Source organism: Biomphalaria glabrata, chromosome 17, assembly GCF_947242115.1.
Source record: "Biomphalaria glabrata chromosome 17, xgBioGlab47.1, whole genome shotgun sequence".
Lineage (NCBI taxonomy): Eukaryota > Metazoa > Mollusca > Gastropoda > Planorbidae > Biomphalaria > Biomphalaria glabrata.
Genome location: NC_074727.1, coordinates 23,453,568 through 23,480,112, shown reverse-complemented (window position 1 = coordinate 23,480,112; position 26,545 = coordinate 23,453,568). Strand labels below are relative to the sequence as shown.

Genomic DNA, 26,545 nt, shown 5'->3' with positions numbered 1-26,545 from the left:
TATTTTAGTCAATTTAATGATCTAGATACATTTAATGTCTAGATTACTCTAGAAATAGGGTGGATTCTAGATTTATAGTAAATCACTAGATCTAGAAGCTAGTGAAGATAATTTTCTCACAGCCTTGAAAAGTCTGCGAATTTTAGTGACTTAGATCAAGAGTAACAATATTTCTAATCGACCGATTTATTATTATTTGTCTAGATCAGGGGTGGGCAACCTTTTTGTATCGAGGGCAGCATTTTTTAAAAATTTGGGAATGGCGGGCCGCATATATATATATATATATATATATATATATATATATATATATATATATATATATATATATATATATATATATATATATACATCTTAGAAAGATACTCTAGCTAACTGTGTAGAATGTCTTTTAATTCGTATTTACACTGTATTATATTCACGTTTCTTTTTTTTCCACACTCCACGTTAAGGAAATACAACAAGAGTTAGAAATTTTGAAACCCATTTTACGATTTTTGTTTTAAATTGCTGTCGTCTTTTATATTATATAGTCCTCATAAATATACAGTTGTACTTAATGTGCAGTATTTTACTTTTTACACTCGTGCATAATGTTCCAGAACTGTGAAACTAGCTTATTAGTTGTTACCCTTGTGATTGCTGTCTAATTAGAGCCAGTCAAAAATGACCAGTAATAATTATACTTGTTTAGCCAAAAAAAAATGCTTGTTCACTGAATGAGACAATATATGTTCCGGAAGTTAAATGTCGGGACGAGCGAAATTTGCCCTTGCGAGCATCGCCAGAGATTGCTGACCATGTCCTTCAATGGTGCATACTAAATCAAGAGACCTGAACAAGACTTTGGCCCCTAAACCCTCATATAGAATCAAAACTATTCTGAGAACTGCCTGATCTGGAAACCACTGCGTGGTTAATCTAAAATATCGGATTGCTGATCTGAACCCCCCAACATGTAAAATGAGAACGAAGAAGAACAGATGTATGTGTACCCAAATAGTGTGAACAGCAGCAAAGTTTTTTTAAAGTGTGGAATTACAGCTTCTGGCCCCCATAAGACTCACGTGGAAGTACTGACTGGAACTTCTCTTTGATTGGAGTTATGGCCTCAGGAGTAGAATCAGCTTTTGCACTAAATGGTGAGCTGATGGTATTGAAAACTTGTTCTTGACGTCTTATAATTCGATTTTATAAATTGCACAATTAAGGAATCTAAATAATTCTTGTACTTATTATTTCACTAGAAATAGTTTCACCTTTCAATGACAAAACCTGTTTTCTTTTGCTTGCTTGTAGAAATGGGAAAGCCTTGTTTGAAAAGATTTAACATGCATTTACATTTCATATGCAGGAGGCTCATTGCAATAGCAATTATGAAACACATGAAATATGTCTTCCACTCTTCATTAGAAATATTGGTAACAAAGTTACAGTCAATGTCCTTCAAGTAACATAACAATTTCTTCCTTGAGATTTTATATTCTTCTCATTTGCCTTGCCCATGCTAAAATAGCGGATAGATTGGATTACTTGTTCATGAATCGAAACTTCCTGTTGTTAACATCCCAAGGATTTATTTAATGTGATTAGTAATTATTTAACATGTTAATTTAACAATGAAATTTTATGAAGATTTGTGCAAACTTTCATGTTTAGAGTTTATGGTTGGGATATTTAAAAAAAAACAAAAAAAAAACTAGTTCACTCAGTCAAAGATCAAGCTCCATCAGTTGTTACACTTGCCATTTTGTTCCAAGCCTACCCAACATTCAACTCAGTTCTTCATATCATCGAATAAATACTGACCAGAGATTGTGTCTTCTACTGAGTGTATTGATGTATAGCCAATAAGCATATTCTTTGTTTACTTGAAGCTTTTTATAATGAGACAGTTTCAATAATTTATATAGATATTATTTTTAATACATTTGCATTTTTATATGTATATGCTGTGGGCACACCTGATTTCAGTAGGAGTCGGCGGGCCGCATAAAACACTCCGGCGGGCCGCATGTGGCCCGCGGCCCGTAATTTGCCCACCCCTGGAGTCTAGATCTATTATAAATTTAATTCCATGACTCATTGATACAAACTACGCCTAATATAAGCTTTGTTTTTAAAAAAGTATTTTTTTTTTTTATTTTCTTGTTTCTTTTTAGGGTTTTCCTCAGGTTCAAGGTAAAATTTTTGTTTAATTTTTTAAAGCATCCGTTATTGAGCAATGCCACACTGTTTTCGTTATTTTTTAACACGTTTAAATACCAAAGTCTGAAAGCTGACAATGCCTCTTCTTTTTCTGACACTATGTGTGGTTAATTCTTGTAGATAGTAAATCTACTTGCAGTAAAGACTTTTGAAAGTAATATGCTGATTCACGTAAACACAACTAGTTTATTGATATATGTAACAATACCAAAGTTAATAAGCACAGTTTATAATGACAAATGACTAGTGACCATATTTGCCGTCTGGTAAAGCGTTGTACTTTTGAATCGAGACTTCTCGGTTTTGAGACCAGATTTTTGGACGCCTTTGAGTTCATTAAACTCTCTAATGGGTACCTGACTTACATTTGGGAAGTTACTGCGGTTGGTCGGTGTTCTGGGCATATGACATTCTCGTTAACCGTTGGCTAAAGAATTACGAGCTTTAAATTATCTGCTCCAATAGATCGCTAAGTATGAAGGGGGTATATCTATATGTATAGTTTAAACTCCGTGAAATGGGATTGTTTTATATCTATACTTTGAAAACTAAAGATCAGTTAATTTTCTGAGACAGAAGAGCGATTTCCAAGATTCATAGAGCGTATTCCTTTACAGCTTGACAATAGTTACGTAATATAAAGAATGATCTGATATGAAATTTAGCTGTTACTCCAGTCTAGAATGAATAGGCTTATAGGTACACAATTATTTGCCTTCATTAGTTAACTTGCAGTATATTTTTGCTTAAAGAACGTATCCTGGATATTTTAAAAATCATTGTGTAAATAAACAGCAGATTACTGTGATATGGGCATTGTCATCATCAGATCTCCACTTTGATTCATTGTGCTACACATTAATGTCGGCTATTTAAATTTGAAATTTGCTTCACAGATTACGACACAGTTAATTCAAAACATCAGAAATTCAGAATGTTATCCTCTGGCCTCAAACAATATTGGAAAGTTGGTGAAAAGGTATTTTTTTTAAAAAAGCTTTTATCAAGTTATCCACTCTTTCTGGTACAATTTTTTTCCCGTTATTTCACCCACACCCATTTAAGATCAAGTTAAAATTTGCACAATTATTTCATTGTTTGTAGCAACATATGAACCAATAAAAAAAATAAGCAATTTGTTCATTAATGAGAGGTAATTAATTAGATTAGTTTTATATTGATTAAGAGCAATCAGTCTTACGGTATTCATATTTATGACTATGAATACACAGTTTTTCACCTTTGATAAGCTTTTTATTGTTTTTTTTTTTATAAGGGTCTTTTATATTTTGTTTGTTTTATTAAATTATGCCCATCATGTTCTGTTGTAAATGGGTTACTTTAAAAATATACTTTATAATATATTTTGTATAAAATGTCAACATTTTCCCGTATAGATTGTAACTTGTTTGATTTGATATCTTAGTATATAACAAAACATCATACGCTGATTCTAGAGGAGGTAGCATAACCCTGACTGAAAAAAAAAACAATCTTTAGTCAGGATTTTAACAATGTACCTCCAAAAAGGAGAGACAAGACACCGATTACGAAAACTATCAACCCTAACATTGAATTTCATTCTAATATTTGTTATTCTTTCTGGAAATATTGAAACCTGCCTTTTTACCTGTCTGGGTGGACCACTTCGGGAGCCGATTTTGAGTTTGTGTTTCCACACAATCTGTCTTTGTAAACCTTGTTTTTATGTTTTTTATACCGTCATAACTTCTCGTACCAAAACTGGCGCTCAAAATACGTCTGCGCATAATAGATGACCACTTGGATAATTTAAAAGGATTTCCCTAAGTAGTAACTATTATTATAATACCTCTATTGAAGTCAAAACGTCATGGAGGAGCCTGGGTGGAATCTGGACACGGATCTAAAAAAAAACGTCTCTAACGATTTCCCTTGAAATTTAACAGTTGATGTTTATCGCTGAGAAAACTTTTTCAAAGTAAAACGAAGAAAGAAATGTACATTTGGCTGGTTAAACTAGAACTAGATCCTAAATCGGTTTGGAAAGAACTATCCTGATCTTAAAAGGACTATCGTATTCGGGATTTTTGTACCAATGTTTCTTTTTTTAATGCATCGTTAGTTTTAAAAAAATCGATCTATTAGTTCATAAAGGAGGTATTGTCTTTTTTTAAAGTATTTTTTCAATTTACTTTTTTTTAAGTTAAAATAGAGACTATTTCGACCTCTTTCTTCGACTGTGAGCCCTAAAAACCTATAACATTCTAAAATACTTTTATATTTTCAAGGAAAACAAACATTCCTTTCAAGAAAAAGTTAAAAGACAATTTTCTCCGCATCTGCTACAGCAAATCATGGACGGAGCCCTAGATGGAATTCTTCCTGGTATATATATCAAGAAGAAAACTGATGGTCAATATATAATTGTAAGTAAAATGTATATATATATATATATATATATATATATATACACTATATAAAAGCTTTCAATGACCGTCACATTTACTCACTGCTCCCACTTAGGCTTTGACTTATGATCCACCGTGCCATTAAAGATATTTCTACAACATCTTTCCAGCTGGTGCCCAAACCTCAAATGTGCGCTGGTCTAAGGCTGTATGCTAGAACCTCTTCGATTCCACCTAGCAGGGCCATCCCTAATTAAATATTTCATTAATTAGTTTTAAGTAAATAACACCATCGTCGACGACCAAAATAATAAGTCCAGAATGTATCTGAACCCGAACAGCTTTTCGAAACTCGAACACCCGAGAAGAACTGGCTAACATCTGTCTAGTGTGCGTGCCGATTTGGTTCGAACATTTGGTTCTCAACCAAAATACTGAAAGAATTTTGGTCGAAAATTGAGTCGCTGCTGCATAAAAATCAACTGTTAGTTTTAATAATATCAAGTAGCGTATTTTTGTATCTATCTATCTATTTATGTTTTTTTTTTTTTTTGTTTGTTTGTTTTTTTTTTGTTGTTGTTTTTTAGGATACTCTTTTGTTTGTTATTCGTAGTTTATACATTTAGTTTAGAATAACTCATCTTCATAAACCGTATTATGCACCCCACAAACACCCATACACTTTTTACAGGCCCTTATATTCACTGTGACAATTTTTAGCACTTTAAATTTTCGATTTAGGTCTAGTCGTTTTAGAATTGTTTTACATTTATCATTAACTACAGTCTTTACATTTTAATTTAAAGTTTCTCAACACACACACGCGTGCTTTTATAGAGATGTAAAAACACATTTGATAATCACACTCATCTAAGCATAACCCCTCACATTCACCCTGGCAATCCTCTATACCTATAGCTTATGTGCATTTTAAAATACGAATTAAAAAAAAAAGGGCTAATAAGTGCTTAAAAGCCGTACTAACTCTAGTTTTCTACTTTAGAGATAAAAATGTCGTCTTTCAAAGACTTATTAGGTAGAAATCGACAATCAATTATCTTCGGTTTTGATCTTGAAAATGTCTTAGTCATCCAAGGCCTAATTTAAGTAATAACAGATTAAATGCTCGTGTTTTATCGTCCATGGCTAATAGGAGAATTTGTGATCATCAGTGAGTATGTCATCCGGGCCAAGAGTTTTATAGTGTAGATAATTCTATTATCAACAAGATAATGCTTCAAATTTTGTTAATATCATATTTGTCACAATCAACACTTGTTCAAATGTGCATTGTGATAGTATTTTTTATACAAACGTATATGCATTGTTTTGTTTAAATACTCTTAGAAAGTCAAAACTTTTCAACAACTTGAAGGAAATGTTCTAGAAATGGTCCTGAACAAAACATTGGCCCGATCTGCAGATGATTTCAAAATACTTCTGTTGAAGATTTCTCAGCTGCTGGATAATTTCCATAAATTGAATTTTGTTATTGGCAACTTAAGAGCTTCGCAACTGTTTGTATTGAAATTGACAGGATCAGATTATAAGGTGAAATACTGTAGTTTAATGTGTCTCTTGTGTCTCATTTATTGACAATGTTTTCTTACCAGTAGAGAAAAGGAAAGACAACTTGTGTTTGTGTGTCTGTTATTTCTTGTGACCATCTTTCAGGTTCATATGTAGAAAAACTCAAAACTAATATTTATGTTGCTGTTGTCGTCATGCTTGTGAATCAGTCTCGTCGCTATGCGGGTCTTCCTAAATAATATATATTTTTAGAACCCCCCCCCCCCCCCCAAAAAAAAAAGGAAAAGCCTCTATTTGTTTTATACACATTAAAAAATTAATGTCAGTCTGTCATGCTTTGATCATAAAGACGGTACAATCAACAGAAATCCGACGTAAATAATACCTTGAAAAGTTTTAGATGCGAAGACCACCCCACCTGTCATTTGTGAGCGAATCCTTTTGCTTACAACAGATTTTTTTATCCGCAAAATAATTATTATTTAAAACAACATGTACATAGTTGTTCCTAATTAAAAATTTAAAAAGTTAAATTATAACTTTTATATAGCGCTACTTAAATGCTTAAAGCATGCTCAGAGCGCTATAGTGAAATCTCATTTGTGGACCAGTAGGGGGGTATCTGGTAGAAGGTTTTCCGTGCTGCCTTTAGGCGCTCTTATTAAACACAACTCTGCTCGAGTCGTGTGTCGAACCTTGAGCCCCCTTCATAGGTAGCCAAGACAAGCCAAGTTCAAGCGTACTTAGCCTCTCGACCAGGCATCTAATAATAGTTTTAAAAGGGATTATAATAATGTTTTCCTTTAAAAAGTTTACTATCACTGACCTAGAGCTTCAAGAGCCTCGGCTGAAGAAAATAGTAGATGTTGATGTTGTTTCTTTTTTGTTGTTGTTTTTTTTTTTTTTTGTTCATTTTCGCTAAGAGAGTTTTTATTCATTAGTCTACCTTTTGTGTTTATTTTATGCTAGATCTATCCTGTATCTTTGGCATATTTACAAAATAGCCAAGATTCACGTAATCAAATATTTAAACAAGAAATGCGTGACCAAATTGCAGAAGCCAGGTAAATCAAGAAAATAATTATCAATTTATTAATGTATCTTAGCTCTTAACATATATATATACATTTTTTGAAATAACTTTTGCTTCCGGAATCGGTAAAATTCTGTGTTTTCCCCTTTCAAAATAGAAAAAAAATCGGTGGAGGACATTTCCCGGATTTAAAGAAACTTTCTAATAAAAGCGCCTATATAATTAATTTTTGAGCTAATTTACTTTTCTAATAGAAACGACATATTTTCGATTTGAAAGCATGTTTACAACCAAATTGTTCCTTATATATTGCTATGACCTGCTGGTGACCTGCGGAGTAGTGGTGTGTCTGTTGTCAGCCGAAGATGATGGTCTTGTGTACGTTGAGTGCTACCAAGCGGCCACACAAGCATGCCCTCCAGACAATGCTGAAGAGAATGTCGTCTTTGACAACCTCACCTCCAGTGACATTCAGCCGATTCGTAACGTCCCCTTCAAGAGAGCCCGATGAAGCAACTTGCCTGACTAATGACCCTGATGACTACAATCGTGATAGCTACTAGCTCACTTTGCTAAGTGGCGGCCCAGCGATTCGAATGACAAGAGAACTACCAAGACGTCATCGCAATCAAAGAGACGCGAACGGGAGAAGACGAAGAAAGCTTTAATCTCAAGTTGCAAGTCCACGGTCACTTCCATCGATTGACCCCCACATACACCAATGGAATTTCACGGAACAGTGTCATGAGGTAGATTCTGTCCGGGACGAACTGATCTAAGGATGGGGCAGTGTTATAGCTCTGGCGGTGACGCGGATGGGGTTAGAAGTGTGTGTGTAGTCAGCTGATATAATTCGCCCCAGACCAGCGCAAGACGAGCGGTGAACTGTGACGAGTGGACGCGGTTAACCGCGATGACTGGCGACGTTTCAAGAAACTACTCAGTTCAGTCAAATTAGATAGGGTCAACTAAAGAAAACGAGTGACCTTCCGTCGAGTTCTAGACGGTCTATAGGGGCCCTATATTAGAGTGAAGGTGTCAGAGTTAAGTCACTTTACGTACTAGTCAAAGATATCAAGTTGTTTGAATTGATTGTGTCGGTGGGGCAGTTTGCAGAGAGCCTGAATAGCTTAAGCCGTTATATTATGAACGCTAATACAACAAAGCTTATCTATGGGGAAGAACTCCGCACTTACAACTATATCTATCAAGAATGTTGAAGTTATTTCCCTATTTCAATCTCAAACAAAATAATTAATTATCAGTCATTGACAAATTGTTTAATTTTTTTTTATTGATTCGTGTTTTGTTTGGTAAAATAAATAAATGTTTAATGTTCTTACTTAATCCATGTTTGAGAAATAATGTGTATAATTTTTTGAGGGGAAAAACGACATATTTAGCTATATCTGTAAATAGTAAGTACTGAAGGATTGATCTCCCTGTTGCTATCAAAACGAAACAAGATAATTAATAACCAAAAGTGGTGTATACGTCAATGAATAATTATGCAAAGTTTACACTTTCAAGATTTCAATAGATGGGGTGTGGAAGAAAAAGCGTGAAACATTTTATCAGACAAACGGATAGAGTGATTTAATATTTTATGTTATACAGAAATTTACAAGCTTTTCAGAATACATTCTTATTACTATGATTTATAATAGCTAGACTGTTGTAAGGCTCTGAGACCTGGGTGCTCTATTGAAGGCATCGAAGGCTTCTCGAACGCTTGCATCAAGGATGCCTTCAATCCTCAATGGGTATACGCTGGCAAGACTACCATACTAATTACTATTGTCTGCTTGAGACCGGTTTCGGGCAGTATAGAAGCATTACTTACCACTTGACAGTTGCGCCGGGTGGCATGCGGTCGGCTCCCATGCGGGATAGGTTTCACAAGTAAACAAACCTCTCATTATTGATTCTAGGTTGTTCAGTTTGTTTTCAAGTGAGAAACAAAAGCTAAAGGATTCTTGACATTTGTATTCCTTTTACAATCAAAAGAAAGTCAATGGCTTGAATGTTACTTGTCCATGGGCGGATCAGATGTGGGTAAAACAAATTCTCTTTTTAATCTAAGTTGTTTAAATGATTATTCGGATTATTCTTGAATTATTATTGTTATTATTATTATCTTATTTGATATGTTATATATTATACAGGAGTGCACCAGAAGTGAGTCAAAGCAATAGCTACTCCACAGCTAGTGATGTCTACTGCTTTGGACTAGTGATAAGGGATCTTTTTATGGCTAGAATCAATTCAGGACAAATGAAACCTGTGACAACTGAAGTTGACTTGGTTAATTTTGATCAGCTGGTAAAACAAATCTTGTCTTCTGTTTAGGAATAGTAGCAGCATTTTTTATTTTTATTTTTTTACAGATAAATCAAAGACAATGTCCGAGCGGAGTTTTATTCCTGAGAAATATGTGGCTCTGGTTCCAATTTTCATATTCCGGGAAAACAAAATTGCTAAATGTCATGTCCGAATGAGAATAATTAATGTGTTGGGCTGTTGTTTTCTTTTAAAGGTGTGGCTGAGTCCCCACAGTAGCAACAAGGCTAAATTCTCATCTAGATACATTAAGTCCCACTCATCGTATCTTGAATAACGTTTCTAGAGCACACATTTCATGTTTATACCTTACGGTCTTATCTCAATGGGTGGAGAGGAGGAATTGCCTGAATTCTCTTGTTGCATTTAGGCGCTCAGCAAACATAACTGTTTTACGCCCCTCAGCCGAACACTGTATTGAAAGAAAGTAAAGCTCATCACATCTTGAAATATCCAACATTAACCCAGACCCTAGTACCGTGTTGAGCCTTTTTGACCGACAACAAGTACTGCAGTGTTAAGCGATAACGAAGAACAGCACTATCTTTGCGTTGGCACAGACTGCAATAGAACCCAAAATTCATTAACATAAAGATAGCTAGAAGAAGAAGAAGTGTAATAAAAAATAGAAGAAGATTTTGTAAAAGAAAAAAAAATCTTTCAATATATATTTACTGATGATTGAATGATAAATTGAATGATAAATTGAATGATAAATTGAATGATAAATTGAATGATAAATTGAATGATAAATTAATGAATGCAACACATTTATAACTATGTCATAAACATATTAAAACACTTTGACTCAAAGCCTTGTCTGAATAGTATGGTTTTGATTCTCTGAATGAGTTATAGTTAACACATATCCCCAACATGTTGAGAGCACATTCTCAAGACAAGCCCCTAACATGTAGACAGATAAAATACACAAATGACACAATAAATCCCATTCATCAGATCAGAGAAATTACTTCCAGTTTTTAAAAAACATTTAAGTTTATATTGGTGTTAAGACACAAGCCTCCCTTACATTCAATACCCACATTTACACCATTAATCATTCACACCATTTGTCATTTACACCATTTGTCATTTACACCATTTGTCATTCGCCCCATTTGTCATTTACACCATTTGTCATTTACACAATTTGTCATTTACAACATTTGTCATTCACACCATTTGTCATTCACACCATTTGTCATTCACACCATTTGTCATTTACACCATTTGTCATTCGCACCATTTGTTGTCATTCGCACCATTTGTCATTCGCACCATTTGTCATTCGCACCATTTGTCATTCGCACCATTTGTTGTCATTCGCATCATTTGTCATTTACACCATTTGTCATTCACACCATTTGTCATTCGCACCATTTGTCATTCACACCATTTGTCATTCACATCATTTGTCATTCACACCATTTGTCATTCACACCATTTGTCATTCGCACCATTTGTCATTCGCACCATTTGTTATACGCAACATTTGTCATTCGCACCATTTGTCATTCGCACCTTTTGTCATACGCACCATTTGTCATTCGCACCATTTGTCATTCGCACCATTTGTCATTCGCACCATTTGTCATTCGCACCATTTGTCATTCGCACCATTTGTCATTCGCACCATTTGTCATTCGCACCATTTGTCATTCGCACCATTTGTCATTCGCACCATTAGTCATTCGCATTCCGCACAACGTACGTAAAAATTGGTTTTCATATTTTTAAACAAAACGAATAATCAAAAAAAAACTTTACAACTGAGAGAGCCAAAACTAAATGAATGATAGAGACATTGAATCAGAATAGAGAGTTGAGAGAAAGAACGAGATTCAGAGAACACGAATTTGAAATGTATGTGTGTAATAAATAATATTGATATCAATTCTTTTCTTTAGGAAAGCAATATAAACTTGACTACGTTCGAGAAACCGGCTGGTATGGAACCAAAGCTTTATAAAATAATCGAAATGTGCACTAATAGAGATATACAGCGTAGACCATCTATCGAAGATATTATCAGGTAATTTCATGTGTAAAATACGTATTCTTTGAAAATACAAAGACTCAAAAAACAAAGATTTACTGCTGCAGAGGTAAAGGACTGTATAGAAAAACATGCATATATGTGACCCTGCCGGACCAGGTAAAACAAAGGACGTTTGGGCCACGAGGCCTTCATCAGCTGCAAAACAAACAAAAAATAATAAAAAATTAACACAAAATAGTCTTAAGTTAACTTATCTGTTAAGCACACTTTTATTTAAGTACCTGGATGACCGATCCTAGCTCGGTTAAATAATTTCCTAAGTCATTTTGGGAATATTTTTGTAATTACGAAAATGAACGATCATATAAATACTACTAATCTGAAGAGTTACATTTAGTGTTCTGTTAGTTCTAAATGTAATTATACATGGCGATTAAATATAAAGTCTCTTAAGTCCTTCTATAGTCTAGACAAACCACAGCTCACATCCGTCTTATAGTTTTACAATCCATTTTTTGTGTAAAACTATTGTAGGTCTACTATTACTGGCTTAGAAGAAAGTCTTTGCAGTGTAACTTCTTAGATGGTTGCGTTCAAACATTTAATTATGGAATTAGTATACATTCATTATGTCTTTAGTACGAAACATCAAGTGACGCAAATCTCTACGTTATAGGGTAAAACAGGCACTTTGTGACAAAGTAAAATGGCGCATTTTTTCTTAATAGACTTAAATCATTGCATTAGTTTTCTAAAGAAACGTTTCCATGGGACACCTCTGTTACGCCAAACAATATGCTCGTTACCCATACGGGATACGTGCCCTGCCCAGCCTGACTGTTGGACTATAAGTTCATACCATCCATCCATCCCAGTGGTGCTACAGCCCGTGGAGGGATATGGCCTGCTTATACACATCCCTCCATTCAGATCTCAACTGGGCCTTCCATCTCCAAGCCCTAACCCCAAGCTTTTTACCGAGGTGTATAGTTAAATAAAAAGAGGCTGCAGCGAACGCAAACTCGTTGGCCGCTGGCTAGATATCATGTTCAGTGTGAGCAAGTAAGGCGTAGAGAAGCTTTGTTATGACCATTTCCTTTGTTTTGGTACGGGACAGTAGACACAAAGCACGAACTTATGGTAATAATTCAACAGCAAAAAAATAATAATAAGGCTTGTCTTCGATTCCTAAGATTAATGAGGATTGCAGTATTTCCCGTGGCTATGCAGCCCCTGCTGTGACCTACAAATTTTGCCACACCCAGGGCAAGCATAACCATTGTCAAACAGTGGTCGATTAAGATTTTCTTTTCGCGTCTGCCTCTGTTCTCGGCAGCAGATTTTCTTTGGTCTCAAATGTGTATCCGGGGCTTTGAATAGAGGTAATTCTTTAAGTCCGTCAGTTACGCTTGACAGATCGGTATCCTGTATGGAAGACGAATCTCAGACGAACGCATGCCAAAGGCAGTCTTTTTTTGGTGAGCTAAAAAAGTATACGACGTAATACCGAAACGCTTAAAAGACCAGCTTAGGCACCAACTTGCTTTAACTGAAATAGAGCAGCTGAAGGTCACCAGCTAAATAAACAACAAAGTACAAGGTATCTACACCGCTCTAGGCAATTCAAGTGTTATCAATTTATAAAGCCTTCAAAACACAATAACTAATCGTACATTGGCACATTTAATTTCATTAATTCTCTTTCATAGTTCTATAATAAATCAATCTACAGTAAGATGGTGTGCAAATGTTTAATTAGGTCTATTGATCCTGAGAACTCGATCTTGTTTGAAAAGAAATATTTTAGTGTACTGCGGTAAGCCTAGTGACGTAGGCAGCGTTTTTCCCGTTCACGTCACGGAAAATTTTCATTCATAAAACATTCTAGCCAAAATTAATTTTTCGATAATGAGGCATTTTCAAACCGATATAACGGTCGACCTCGAGTTTTCCCGATGTGGCCAATGAGTTGAGAATTTTTTTCTCACTATTACGCACATACCGTGAACTTTTAAAGAAAATCGTTAGAGCCGTTTTCGAAATAAAATTTATATATATATAAATATATATACATACATACATACATACATACAAGAATTGCTCGCTTAAGAGTATAGGATATGCGATGGGCACTAACACTACGGTACCCCCCTTTTCCCATTCATCTTTGCCTGACATCTCCGCCCTCTTAAGATTTCCCGCGCCAGCGTAGCTCATTTCTTTTCTGCCTCGATAGAGAACACCATCGGACAGATAAGTTACCGGCCCATCAGGCGTTTGCCCAAAAGCCCATATAGCCAGTCCGGCCTTGGTATTTAGGATGTGCAAATGCTGGGGAATCAACCGGTCCCCCCCCCCCCCCCGACATCTTAGCGATACCAAATAGCTAGAAAGGCGAACAGGTGAAATATCCAAAAAGTTCAACGCAGTAATCAGCTTAGAGTTTGTTATGAATATGATGAGAAAATGCAATTAGTTGCATATCTAATCCTTAACATTTAAACGTGAGCGCACCTTTGCAATAGACGTCCATACGACGCGGCTAATTTGGTCCCATCTGTTCCATGAACATCCACCCAGCCCAGTAAATAACCGGCTCAAACTTCAATCTACGTTATGGTTCCCCGTAAAGCTTAAAAAAAAATTAAAAAAACAACTGCTCTATAGAAAAGTAAGCAGCGACACAATTAATAAATGCTCCAATTTAATAAAGTCGCTAAATAACTTGACCTTAAAAAGGAACTTTAAAAAAGGGACCAAATGGCACGACGCCTGAAAGCATAAAGAAGTAAAGTAAAGGTCCCCTTTCAGATCTTGTGGTCTATGCTGTAAAGTTCATCTGTTTCTGTTTCCTGCGGTTTACGAAGGTGTCATGTGGCCAGCACAACGACCAACCGCCTCTACTTTTCCCCAAACTAATGTCAGGTACCAATTAGAGCTGTGTGATCTCAGAGGCGCCCGAAATTGAAAATCCCAGTCTTCACCAGGATTCGAGCCCAGGACCTCGGTTGGGAAGTTAAGCGCTTTACCGCTCCGCCACCGCGCCTCCAAAGCATAAGGAAGACATAGTACTAAAAATATCTGCAGGAACCAAGAGCGCCGAATAAAACACGCGCATACGGAGAGCAAAGCTACACACACAATAATATAAACTCTTTCTCTCCGTAATTATTTACCACATTCTGGTGGAATCAGCGTTGGTATCGTTAATTAGGAGAGAAAGAGTTAAATGTGCTCAATATAGCAATAAGTTTGCAAAACGTAAGCAACGGAAAATACTTAGACCAAATAATGAAACATTAAGCTTAGCCTACAAATTATTATTTTTTCAATAACTCTAACCCTGTTTCAGACTACTTGAGCCTCATAATGATGTTCTGTCTACAAAAGTAAAGGCATACAAAAAAATGTCCATGAGGTCTACAAGAAGTGGCAGTACTACGACAGTTAGATCAAGACAGACCGAAAGTCAGCTCCATGTGAACAATGCCTCAGAAACTAGTGAGACTTCTTCTTATTCGACCATTTCTCATATAAGTACAAAATGCTTTGAAGTAGATATGATGGAGGTAAATTATCAGTACAGTAGGATAGGAGACATCATAGAAGAAAATAAGAGTGACTATGCTGAGTTGATAGAACACTCTATAGATACCGAAACAGAAGAACACAAAAATATCGATGTTAAAGTTCGAACAAGTGAAGAAGGCTCTTTTCATACTGATCCTGAAGAGACTTTATTGAAATTGCCTTATGAACAACAAATAAGGGAAATAAAAAGTACTGTGAAATTGGAAACAAGTGTTGTGGAACAATGTGTTCCAAAATCAAACACAAATACTTCTCGGGATCTTCTGTTACAAGAGTTACAACAAAATTTTGCGTTGAAGCAGCAAAACAGTAAAAAGACAGATGTTGATTCTGAAGCCAGTGAATACGACGACGCATTTAGCATGACGGATGCTGAACGTTTCCCTACAAAAGGCATTGTTAGCGACACTGACGACAAGAATGCGCTACACCAACATACAACTGAAACAAGAACTTTACTTCATGAATCCGTACCAGTAACAGAGTCAATTTCTCGTTCGTTTAATTCAGAAAAAGTCCCCATATGACACTGCGAATCCTGAACCATCAACAAAGTCCAAAGTCGATTTTTCTCGTGCTGATAGACCACAAAATAACACCTTAAGATCAGAAAAATCAAAATCTGAATTCGTTTCCTCTAGTTTAGATAAGCCACAAGAGGATGTAAATTGCAGTGAGGAACATATCATACAGTTATGGCTGACAAAAAAAAATGAAATGCAAGGCAAATCTCGCTCCTGTTTTGGTTTCTGGTAAATCGCATCTGTTAACAAAAAGACATGTATTATCGGAATAACAAAAGTATTTGTTGTGTAACGTTTTATTTGGCACAATTCTATTTAGTCAACAAGCAAATTTTAAAAAAAATTAAACAACAAAGATTATATTAAGTGTATCAATTAGTTAGGGTTAGGGTAATTAAATTTAAATAGATCTACACTAACAATAAAAAATCTGTGCTATTAGAAATATTTTTGTACTAATTGTTTTTGTTTAACGCTATTTCATGCTTTTAGCTTTCTCAATACGCTATGATCCTATCACGTGACTCGACCAGTTGGAAAGCGGAAGAAAGAACGGGGTATCTGGGTGATCGCTTTTTAAATGTATTTTTTTAAAAAAAGGGCACAACCTAAATTCGAACTTGTGGGCTAAATCCTACTCAGGCTTCTCAAACCATCGCCGTAAACACTTTTCTAGAAGTAGATCTAGATCTAGTCTAGATCTTAGACTTAAAAGAGTTCTTAATCACAAGTCTAAATCTAGTTTTAGTTGTCCATATAATAAAAAGTACCAATAAAGTAATACTCAATTCTATATTGCCGGTTGTCCTAGTAAGATGCATCGTTCGTACAAGGAGCTGACGGTGTCAAAAATCAAGATTTCGATACCGATTGCAGCTAAAAAAATTGTTATGTTTTTTTTTTCATTTTAAGTTGTATAATGGAGGTATTGTCTTTTAAAAATGTATTTGTAATGTTTTTCTTGTTTGAATAATAAACAATATGAGGCATAGTTTGTACACTATATGATTCTCTTTCTCTTTATAAATACTCCCATGTCTTTGTTAAAGGTGATAGTTATATAATTCACAACTCATGTCATCAGGCTAAATATGTCATATTTTCCAAATGAATATGTACATAATAGTATGTTATTTGTACATTATTAGTTGATACCTTTGCTGCTTTTGAAATACATGGTATATATGTTTGTATATCGCCCTGAAGACTTTTAAATACTTCAATAAAATCTATCCTCCCGACTCCCGATAACCGAATATAATAAACGGTCCAATACACTACCTTATAATAGACTTTTATATTCACTGTGAAAATTATTATTGCTTTAATTTTTTTTTTATCGAAAACGAGAATGTAGATCTAGATTTTCTACACATTATTGTAGTCTTAACATTTCAAAGTGTAGTAATTTTCTCCACACACACACACATTCGCACACGCTTTCATACAGTCAAATGTAAAGTTGTTTAGCATTTGAGTAAGTTTCCTTGGTGGAAGACAATGTATGTATTTGTAGAGTTGTTTTGAACAAAATGTTTAAACAAAGACTGTATATTTTTGTCGTTGATAGATAGGCATTGTAGTTTCCGCGTTTTCATCTAGATTTGAAAAGTTATTAACAATTTTTGGATTTATACAACGGCGTATCTAGGATGGGAGTGTGGGGGGTCCAAATTTGAAAATCCCCCCGGGCCCCCACTTGAGGTGGCCCACAAATGAGTGTCGGAAATGTTGTTTTTTTACACCAAATATTAAATATTACGCTAATATCTCACGTCCATGGTGTCTATATCAAATGAAGGGGTCCTTAAAGAGTTCAAGCCCCCGGGCCCCCCAAATCCCTAGCTACGTTACTGGATTTATAATTTGAACACTTTGGTATGTATTTTCTTCTCTTGTTGATTTACAAAGCTGAATATATAATTACAGTTCACGCATATTTACAGTTCACGCATATTTACAGTTCACGCATATTTACAGTTCACGCATATTTAGATAGGTCAGTGTTTATTTCATCGCAATTTTATCTTCCTTTAGCAACGTCTCCGACTCTAAGGCATGGGCGGATCCAGAACTTTAGAGAGGGGGGGAGCGATCGCCCCAACCGCCCCTCCCTGGGTCCGCCAGTGCGTAAGAAAACCATAAAGTTAAAAGTAAAAGTGTGTGTTATCTCACATCGTTAGTGACCAGATTTTTTCTCAAAAATCGAACAATGTCCTGAAGTTTTCTAGACAACCAAACACTTGGCAGAGTTGAATTAGCAGGCTTTGAGTTTCTAATTAACAAATACTCACGGAGAACGTAAATATCTAATGATTTAAAGGAACGTTTTTAATTAGTAAGATAAGTGAATGACGCTTCTTAAAGAAGGTTTTAATTATTAAAGAAAGTAAACTATCTACCGTAAAATTGTCATAATTTTTAAGTTCATAGGAAATTAATTTAAGCTCAAATCCCTAAAGACTTTGACTCACATATTTTGAGACAAAAATAAAGTTGTCAGAAAGCATTTTTGTACATTATTTTAAATATAAAACATTGGAGACTGCTTTGATGATGTGAATTATGGCACCGATAAAAATGGCGTGTCTGAACATTCACACATATTTTGAGACCTTAAAAAAAAATAGAAAAGTATTTTTTTCCTCTTTTTTTTTAACCTCCTGGTTTAGTAATCAGAACAAGAAGCGCTAATCTATGTTTCACTTTAAGCGCATGGTTTAGCTAAATCCGAATTTTAAGATCGATACTTAAAATTGATGCAAAGTGCTCTACCTTGAATGTATTTCATTTTATTTTGTGAATTAGTTCTTCATTGTTAAATAAAGGCTTGCGTTTGTATTAAAGTTTTTAAGCATTTAATACTCTTGAATACGTTTCTGTTGTTTTTTATCTGAGGTCAGTTTTATGTGTTTGTGTTATGGATTCTATAAGTAGTAGGTTAAGTTCTATTTTAACAAAACCTCATTGTTTCTGTGTACTTATTTCATATATGACCCGTAGGTCTTAGTATCACTGATCTAGCGCCATGGTCCATTATATAGCTGAGAAAATGGATTTACCCAACTTGTAAACACAAAATTCGTTTTTCAAAACAAATATATTTAAGTACTTTTTGTTTGTTTTGAGTGCCTTCTTGCTGTGGGAGAGACATTTAACATACACTACGGTCTCCTCCGTGACCTATTGAAAATTCTTGCCAAATTTTATCAAGTCAAGATTGGTCAAAAAGTTTTGATTTCTATTCGGGACATAAATACATACTGTTGTAACTCTCTAAGGCAGGCACTCAACGTAAGACAGGTTGACAAGAGTAAATGATGTATTTATTTAGTTTAACTAGTAGAATCATCAACAAATAGTAATAGTTACTAGTTAGACTTGGACTTCTGATATAAAGTCACATGGAGTAATATGTCTAAGTTCTAAGAGTCCTACTTCAAACCAGAACACAGAACAGACCACCGACACACTTCCCAGTGTCGCTCCAGGTCTCCGACACAGTTTCCTAGTATCACACAGGACAGCACTCAGCACCAGACTGTTAAGAATCCCATGACTTTTAGCCGGCTCACAACAGTCCTTTTTCCTGTCTCTACACACTATGATTTCTGCTCAAAAATTGGACCGCTCCCCCTCTCAAAAGTCTAGAGTGGGGAGGGCAATAGATGCATATGCCCCCCACCCCACTCCACACACACACACACACCGAATGGGCACCAGAGGAGATCGACATAATTTAAAAATTATATAGATATTTAACTAATTTTGTTCCCAAAACTATGAATTCTCCTTAAAAATTGGACCACCCCAACCCAATTAAAGGGCTTAGGGGGGAGTGCAGTAGATGCAATCGTCAAAAACCCAAACCCGACTAGATCGGCCAACATACTAGAGGGGGGTGACATAATCTAAAAATAAGTTAAAATATAGATAATTTGTATATATTATTAACATAAGTAAATAATTCGTATACAAATTGTGAGATTTACTTAAATTCGCCAGCCCTCCCCCTTAGGGGAGGGGGTCAGCCGAGTGGGAGGGGGGGCATCCATCGATAGTCCTATTGCGGTATTAATCCTATTTCTAATTTCTTCATTCGTGATACGGTCTTTGTAATTGACACCTAGGATTGTTCTGAAGCATTTTAGTTCCATTCCTAGAATCTTTTTCTCGAGATTTGCAGTCTGCATTCAGGACTCCTCGCCTGCATATAGGAATGTGGCCGTGACCAGGGAGCGCATCGGTCTGAAATGTGTGTCTATGCCTTTGTCTGTCCAGATTGTTTTGAGTTTTAAAAGTGTTGATGTAGATTGTGCAATTCTGGCCTGTAGTTTAAGTATAGTTCCTTCATCTGAGACAATAGCTCTGAGGTATTTGAAACTACTGACACTTGTCAGCTTTTCACCACCAATGCTGATGTCTCATTTAAAGCCCTCTTGACTATTGGTCATAATTTGTGTTTTTTCGACATTGATTTGTATACCATATGCTGCGGGAGTCTTGTGAATGCACATCACCAAGTCAGCTAGTTTTTCTTCTGCCCCTGCCAGACCATCTATGGCGTCCACAAAGCGCAATGCTCACAGAACTTTCGTAGCCCTCGAGAGCATCTTGCATTGTCCTTTCAATGAAGATATTGAAAAGAGTTGGTGAGAGTAGGCAGTCTTGTCTCACTCCAGCTGTGATCTTAAACCAGTTATCACTGTTGTTATTGATGTACACTGCACTAGTGGCCTGCTTATAGAGGTTTTGGATAAATTTTATTATTTTTTTATTTACATTGTATTTTTACATTATTGACCAGAGTGCCTCGTGTCATACTGTGTCGAAAACCTTCTTGAAGTCATTGACGACATAGAAAAGATTCTGTTGGTGTTGAAGGTATTTCTCGCACATTATCCTGAGATTTAGGTTTTGTGTTATTTTGCTGTGACCTTGTCAAAAACCATTGTTCTTCTGAAAAAAAAATTGTTAGCTATTTGTTTTAGCGGTTTAGTAAAAAAACTAATTTGAGTTTTAAGCTTTTTAAAAACCTGTTTTTAGATGTAAATTGTGAAATCCCAGTTTTGAGTACAAAGCTAAAAATCACAGTTTTGAATGATCAGCTTTAAAAGATCCAGTTTTAGATTCTAAACTTTAAAAAATCCAGTTGTGTGTTCTAAGCTTTACATTTGAAAACCCAGCTTTAGTTTTCTTAAATGAACATATCAAGTTCTTTCTACATTTGGATGGACTCTGGAATGCTTAAACATCCTTAACTGAAAAATCCTTATATCCATCAAGGTTTAATTCATGAAAGTGCTCGAAGTTGTTTCAAAAGGCCCGCGGAAACTGTGGGCACATGAGGCACATGAGGCGGAAGCTACCCAGGCCTGAACAAGCTATATAATAATAATTTTATATTGAATATAATACTATTTATATTTTAGGTCAAAACTTCGACTCCCAATGTCAGCACTGGGGGAGTAAGAGGAAACAGTGTTTTATTTGATCTCCCTCTCGATTTCAATCACAAGTTCTTGACTTGTATGATGACATATGTATTACAACAGAGGAGTTTCTGTCCCGGTTTTTTTGCAAAAGACGATTTAAGCCTCTCAGTTCCTCATTCAAATGGAGTTTGACGATGATGAATATTCATCAAAGCATGAAATCAAGATCTTGTTTGTTTGACCATGTTTCGTTCAGAGTTGAAGATTATTTACCTTCTACTCCAAACCTCCCGCAGGGCGACAAGGGATGGGAGCGGGCAAGGTTTGAACCCGGGACCATCGATAAGTTGGAACGATCATTAGTCGAGCGCTTTGCTGTAATTGTATCTAATTTCATTTCTCTTGTCTTGTATTTAATATGAATATTTTGTTAAAAATGAAATGTGTATTCCCTGTGCGGTTAAACATCCATGCATTACGTTAAATCCAGTACTACAGAGAAAGAAATTCATGTGAACTATCAGTACAGTTAGCGAGTAATTCGAACATCAGTTTTCTCATGAAACAGATGACATCTGCCCTATAGACTACAAGGTCTGAAAGGGGAACTATACTTTTTATTTTCTTATGGACATCTAGAAGTGCGAAGTTCGAGCAGTCCCGATTTGACAAGAGGTTCGAACAGTTCACTTTTTATTGCTATAACTTTTTTATTTGAATGTTTACCAAATTACTACTATATTGCTACTGCGCATGCACCTTTTTTCTTTACTTCCGACACATACTATTTCCTTTTCCTTGTAAAGGCTAAGTTCATGGTGAGGTCAAACTCAGGAGGTGTGGAATTATTCTTTTTTACTACCCGGTAGTGAAGGAAATGGGTAATGGGATTAAGGCTATTTTTAAGTCTGATGGTTCATCAGCTCAAAGAGACTATTTGAAGTTGTGGAGGGTCGGAAATGGTGCAATGGATAGTGTTCTTGCGCTGGAGTAAAAAGAAAATGACTTTATAGTAAAAATTAAATATTAAAACATGTTTTTAGATATAATTTCTTTGATCTGCTCGAACCTTCCACCAACCCGATCGAGCTTACTAACTGGGGAAAAATCCGCTCGAGGAAAAGTACGCTTGGCGATACTTACCCTACACCTCTTTGACTTCGTATTTAATTTTAACTAAGCCTAGTGATACATTAAATCCAATCTATTATTATAGAAAAAAGGACGAGGAATTCAGAGATACCATCAGTTTTTTCATAGGTTAGACCGTTACGGTGCTATAAAAATCCAAACTTGAAAATTGCTGCCAGCGGGCTTAATGCGCTCGAACTTCACACTTTACTAATAAACGATATTGATATTCAAAGAGATACAAATGAGTTTATCTAGTAACTCTAAGTCATGGAACTCGTCAATACGAACTTTAATAGAACACGTATTGCGCAAGGTGTACACATAAAGCTACGGTCTGCGGCTTTTTCAGTGCACGGACCATACGTTTGGAACTCACTCCCCCATGGATCTCAGACAGACAAGATGCTACACCAATTTTAAGAAGAACATTAAGACCTATCTGTTCAAAACTTTTTAGATTAGTTTGTCATATTAGATGTCGTGTTTGTGTTTGTAATGTTATTACCTTGAGCCTACATTTTGTTTGTTAACAGCGCTTTATAAATAAAATTATTATTATTATTAGCTAGGATACATTTATATTTTTTTTAATCAATACTAATATATTAATGTCAGATAGAAGGGCTGATTTCAATTGGTTAGAAATGTATTTATTAATCGTTGTATAATAATGAAAATGAGGAATCCACAATACCAATGAATATTAAGGACAAATTGTTAAGCCGATCTATTACGGACAAATGTTTACAGTTGTCCCATTTGTTTAGCGGGAAACAAAATAGCCAGAATTTGTTTCAAAAATCAATATCACTTTTTTTTTTCAAAAATATCCTTTTTTCTTGAGTTTGGCAATTTACAGTTCATCTGACTATCTAATGGTATCTGGTTTCATCTTGTGCAGGATATCAATATTTATTGTAAAGAGTATTTCAACGCTTCAAAAAAATATTTAATTTCTATATGCGTGGATCGATATAATTATGATTTCAAATATGTTATTAGTTAATTTCAGTGACTATTGAAATTATTTAATAACATTTTCTATTAGAGTTTTAATCTAAAAATAGCAAGAGAATAAAGGGAGTTTTTGTTACATAAAAACTCGTGGGCGGCACTGCGGGTCAGTCATTGTTATGGATCAACACGAATACTAATTTTTTGTTTCAAAAATGTTTCCCTCCAGAAGTGTACCTAAGAGTGACTTTTAAATCATGTCTCCAAAACTGTGTCTGCGTGTAGGAAAAATAAGAAAAATATACCATTAGGGTTAGGGTTAGGGCTAGGGCTAGGGTTAGGGCTAGGGCTAGGGCAAGGGTTAGGATTAACCCTAACTTTCAAAATAAAACAAAGCTTAGTGTAAATGTATTAATTAGTTTAAATCAGTCTTGTCATTACATTTGTAATAGATCTAGACTAACAATAATAAATCTGTGGCATTACAAATATTTTCACTAATTATTTTTGTTTTGGACATTTCCATGCTATTAACTTTCTCAATGCGCTACGATCCTATTACATTTATGGATCAGATGGGAAAAGGGAAAAGGGGAGGTGAGAGAAAGAAGAACGTATTTAAGTAAATGTTTCCGTGATCGCTTTTTAAATGCTTTTTTTTTTTAAGTTGTTCGACTTAAATTCGAACACAAAGGCTCAAGTCAATACATCAACCAGTTGCATAGCTAGGGTAGGGGGGAGGCCCAAATTCGAACGTCCAAGAGTACCCCCACTTTAGGTGATCCCAAAATGAATATCCTAATTTGTTTTTACATTAGATATAAAATATTACGACACTGCCATGTAATCCTGCTATTCACGTTGAGTCAAAAATACTAGACAGCATTGATCTATATCAGTGGTCTAGAACACTATCTTGTTCTAGATCTAGATTTAGATCTTGTTATAGATCTAAATCTAGATCAAGCTCTCGCGAGCACGCTACTTTGCCTCATCGTTGCGCTCGCGTGGAAACGACCATCAGAGGAAGTGGTTAGGCTAAATGGGTAGCAACACAAGACTCCCGTGGGGATGCCCACGGGTAGACGAGAGTCAACCCCTTGCACGGGCGGTGTTGTAAAAAAGTCCCCACAAAACTGTCACACATCCATGCACTGTTCCTCAAAGGGACCGTTACATAAATGGCGGGTCCCGCACAGTTAGCTTGGTACATTGAAGGAAAATGGCAGAAGATCCCGGTGTATTCTCGGCCTTCGGCTGTGTCTAGCCCACGCGTTGGGGGCCAAATGTATCGGTCAACTGCAATGCTTTACATAGGCATTGTCTGGGGTCTCTCCCAAACAGAACTGTGTGTTCACACAAGTTTTTTTTTTTTACTGTTTGGCTCCAAGCAGGGTTTTTTTCAAACTTACGGCTCGAAGAGCCTTCGGCTCAGCCCTTAGACATCAACAAGATCAAGCTCTAGATCTAGATCTAGTATGTATGACAAATGGAAGGGGATATATTACTTTCTATTTGCGACAGGAAAAGTCTTAATGTGTGTGACCCAAGTATAAATTCTAGATCATTACCTAAAGTAGGTCAAGAAATTGTTTTTCGTGTTGTTAATTTATTTAATTTTGTAAGAAGAATACATATTTTTGTTTAGTTTCTATTTATTACATGTAACATTTATTAACGTTGAATGTATGGATAACGTTAATATATTTTATTTTAAAATATGTGAATACTCTAAAGGAATATATGGAGGTACGATGGCTGAAAGATAAAGCGCTTGGCTTCCGAACTGGGGGTCCGGGTTCAAATTCCGGTGAAGACTGGGATTTCTACATTCGGAATCTGAGTCCACCCAGCTCTAATGGGTACCTGTAATTAGTTGGGGAAACGTAAACCTGGCTGGTTGTTTTGCTGGCCCCATGACACCCTCGTTGACGGGGGCCATAAACACAGATGACCTTTACTTCATTTGCCCTTTAGATCACTAGGTCTGAAAGGGGAACTTTACTTAATGAATATATAAAAAAAAAAAACTTGTAATCGAAAAAGTACTTGTGTTTGTTTAAAAATTCATTTTGAAAGATTTAAACTTTAAAAGATATTTTTTATATTATTATTATTAATATTATTATTTGAGTGCCCAATGATTTTTAAATTTTATTACTTTCAACGATCAAAACAAGACTATGGCTTGAATATTCCAGATCCATTGGTGAATTCGATGGGGGCAGCCTCTGAGTTTGTGTGATAATACAAACTCTCTTTGTAATCTTGTTTATATTTAAACTTTTACTCTGTTGCTTCTTTAATTCTTGCGCGCGTAAACGTTTATTTTTTTTTATAAACAAACTAGCTAATACGCTTTTGAGATTATAGTTTATTTTATCTACATATGTAAATGTTAATTTAAAAAAAAAATGCTTACCCCAAGTCGGCTTCACTAACATATAGCAATATCCAAAAACTAAATTTACAAATTCATTAACAATTAAAAGACTTTCTACTATTCAAACAACATAAAAAAAAAAAAGAAAAGGCAATTCAGAATGTGTTATAAATGCCTGTAAGAAAATAACATAGCTTTAGTTGTTTAAAAAAAAATTAAACCTTTGTTTGTAAATTGATAAATATTAACATAGTTAAAAGTGTATCTGTGACACAACAAGAACTTGTTTTAGTGATGAACTATTACTGCAGATTTGTGTAAGTATGTAGCTTATTTCGACATATGGGGCACCATCGATGGTATGACGCTACAAGGCTTCATAAGTAATATAGAATGAAGAAAGTCCAGATATAGCCACTATTCACCTTGTGAGTTGGAATACACAAGCAAATACTTAATACAATTTTAGCTTACTGCTATTTGAATCTAATTATAAAAGTCAAAATAAAATACAAAACCATGCCGAAAATAAGCTCATCTTCCAACAGTTTGGTGAAACAAATGATGAGCAACATGATAAACTCTTGTTGTAAACTGAGGTTCGCTGGTTTTCGAAAGGGAGTTGTATTGCTCGTTTTGTCAAACTCTTTTATACAATTTTGGATTTTTTTTTAGAAACGGGAAGATTAAAAAGGCTAAAAAAAAAGATTTGATTAAGATGGCAGGCATCTAACGCAAATGAATGAAACAAACCTCCGACTGCTAGGAAAGAATTCGATTTTCATTGATTAAATCATTTTGGCTGCACTTGAATGTTCCTGTAAAATCAGCATACATGGTTAAACTGAATTTAAAGCGTAACTAATTTAATGAGCAAGTAACCACTAGAAAAGACCTTCGCCTTACTTTGGCTAATTTAAAGCTTGACGTTTCTAATATTGTCAGACTGCAGGAGGCACAAGTTTCCAATTAATTATTTTTTTTAGCGAATTCAGTGATTATAATATTTATATATAAAATA

General features: G+C 35.3%; 1 protein-coding gene across 3 annotated transcripts in view; it reads left to right on the top strand.

Moving 5' to 3' along the window:
- The window catches only part of LOC106079376 (uncharacterized), a 65,537-nt gene extending 47,057 nt beyond the window's left edge, over nucleotides 1–18,480 (top strand). For all 3 annotated transcript variants that reach the window (XM_056015534.1, XM_056015532.1, XM_056015533.1), the window contains exons 18-25: nucleotides 2,163–2,181; nucleotides 3,105–3,187; nucleotides 4,479–4,616; nucleotides 5,946–6,149; nucleotides 7,098–7,192; nucleotides 9,327–9,483; nucleotides 11,412–11,536; nucleotides 14,856–18,480. In XM_056015534.1, coding sequence (XP_055871509.1) covers nucleotides 2,163–2,181; nucleotides 3,105–3,187; nucleotides 4,479–4,616; nucleotides 5,946–6,149; nucleotides 7,098–7,192; nucleotides 9,327–9,483; nucleotides 11,412–11,536; nucleotides 14,856–15,621 — 1,587 coding nt within the window. In that variant the 3' untranslated portion in view covers nucleotides 15,622–18,480. The remainder of the gene's footprint in view (nucleotides 1–2,162; nucleotides 2,182–3,104; nucleotides 3,188–4,478; nucleotides 4,617–5,945; nucleotides 6,150–7,097; nucleotides 7,193–9,326; nucleotides 9,484–11,411; nucleotides 11,537–14,855) is intronic.
- Nucleotides 18,481–26,545: the final 8,065 nt, after the last annotated feature.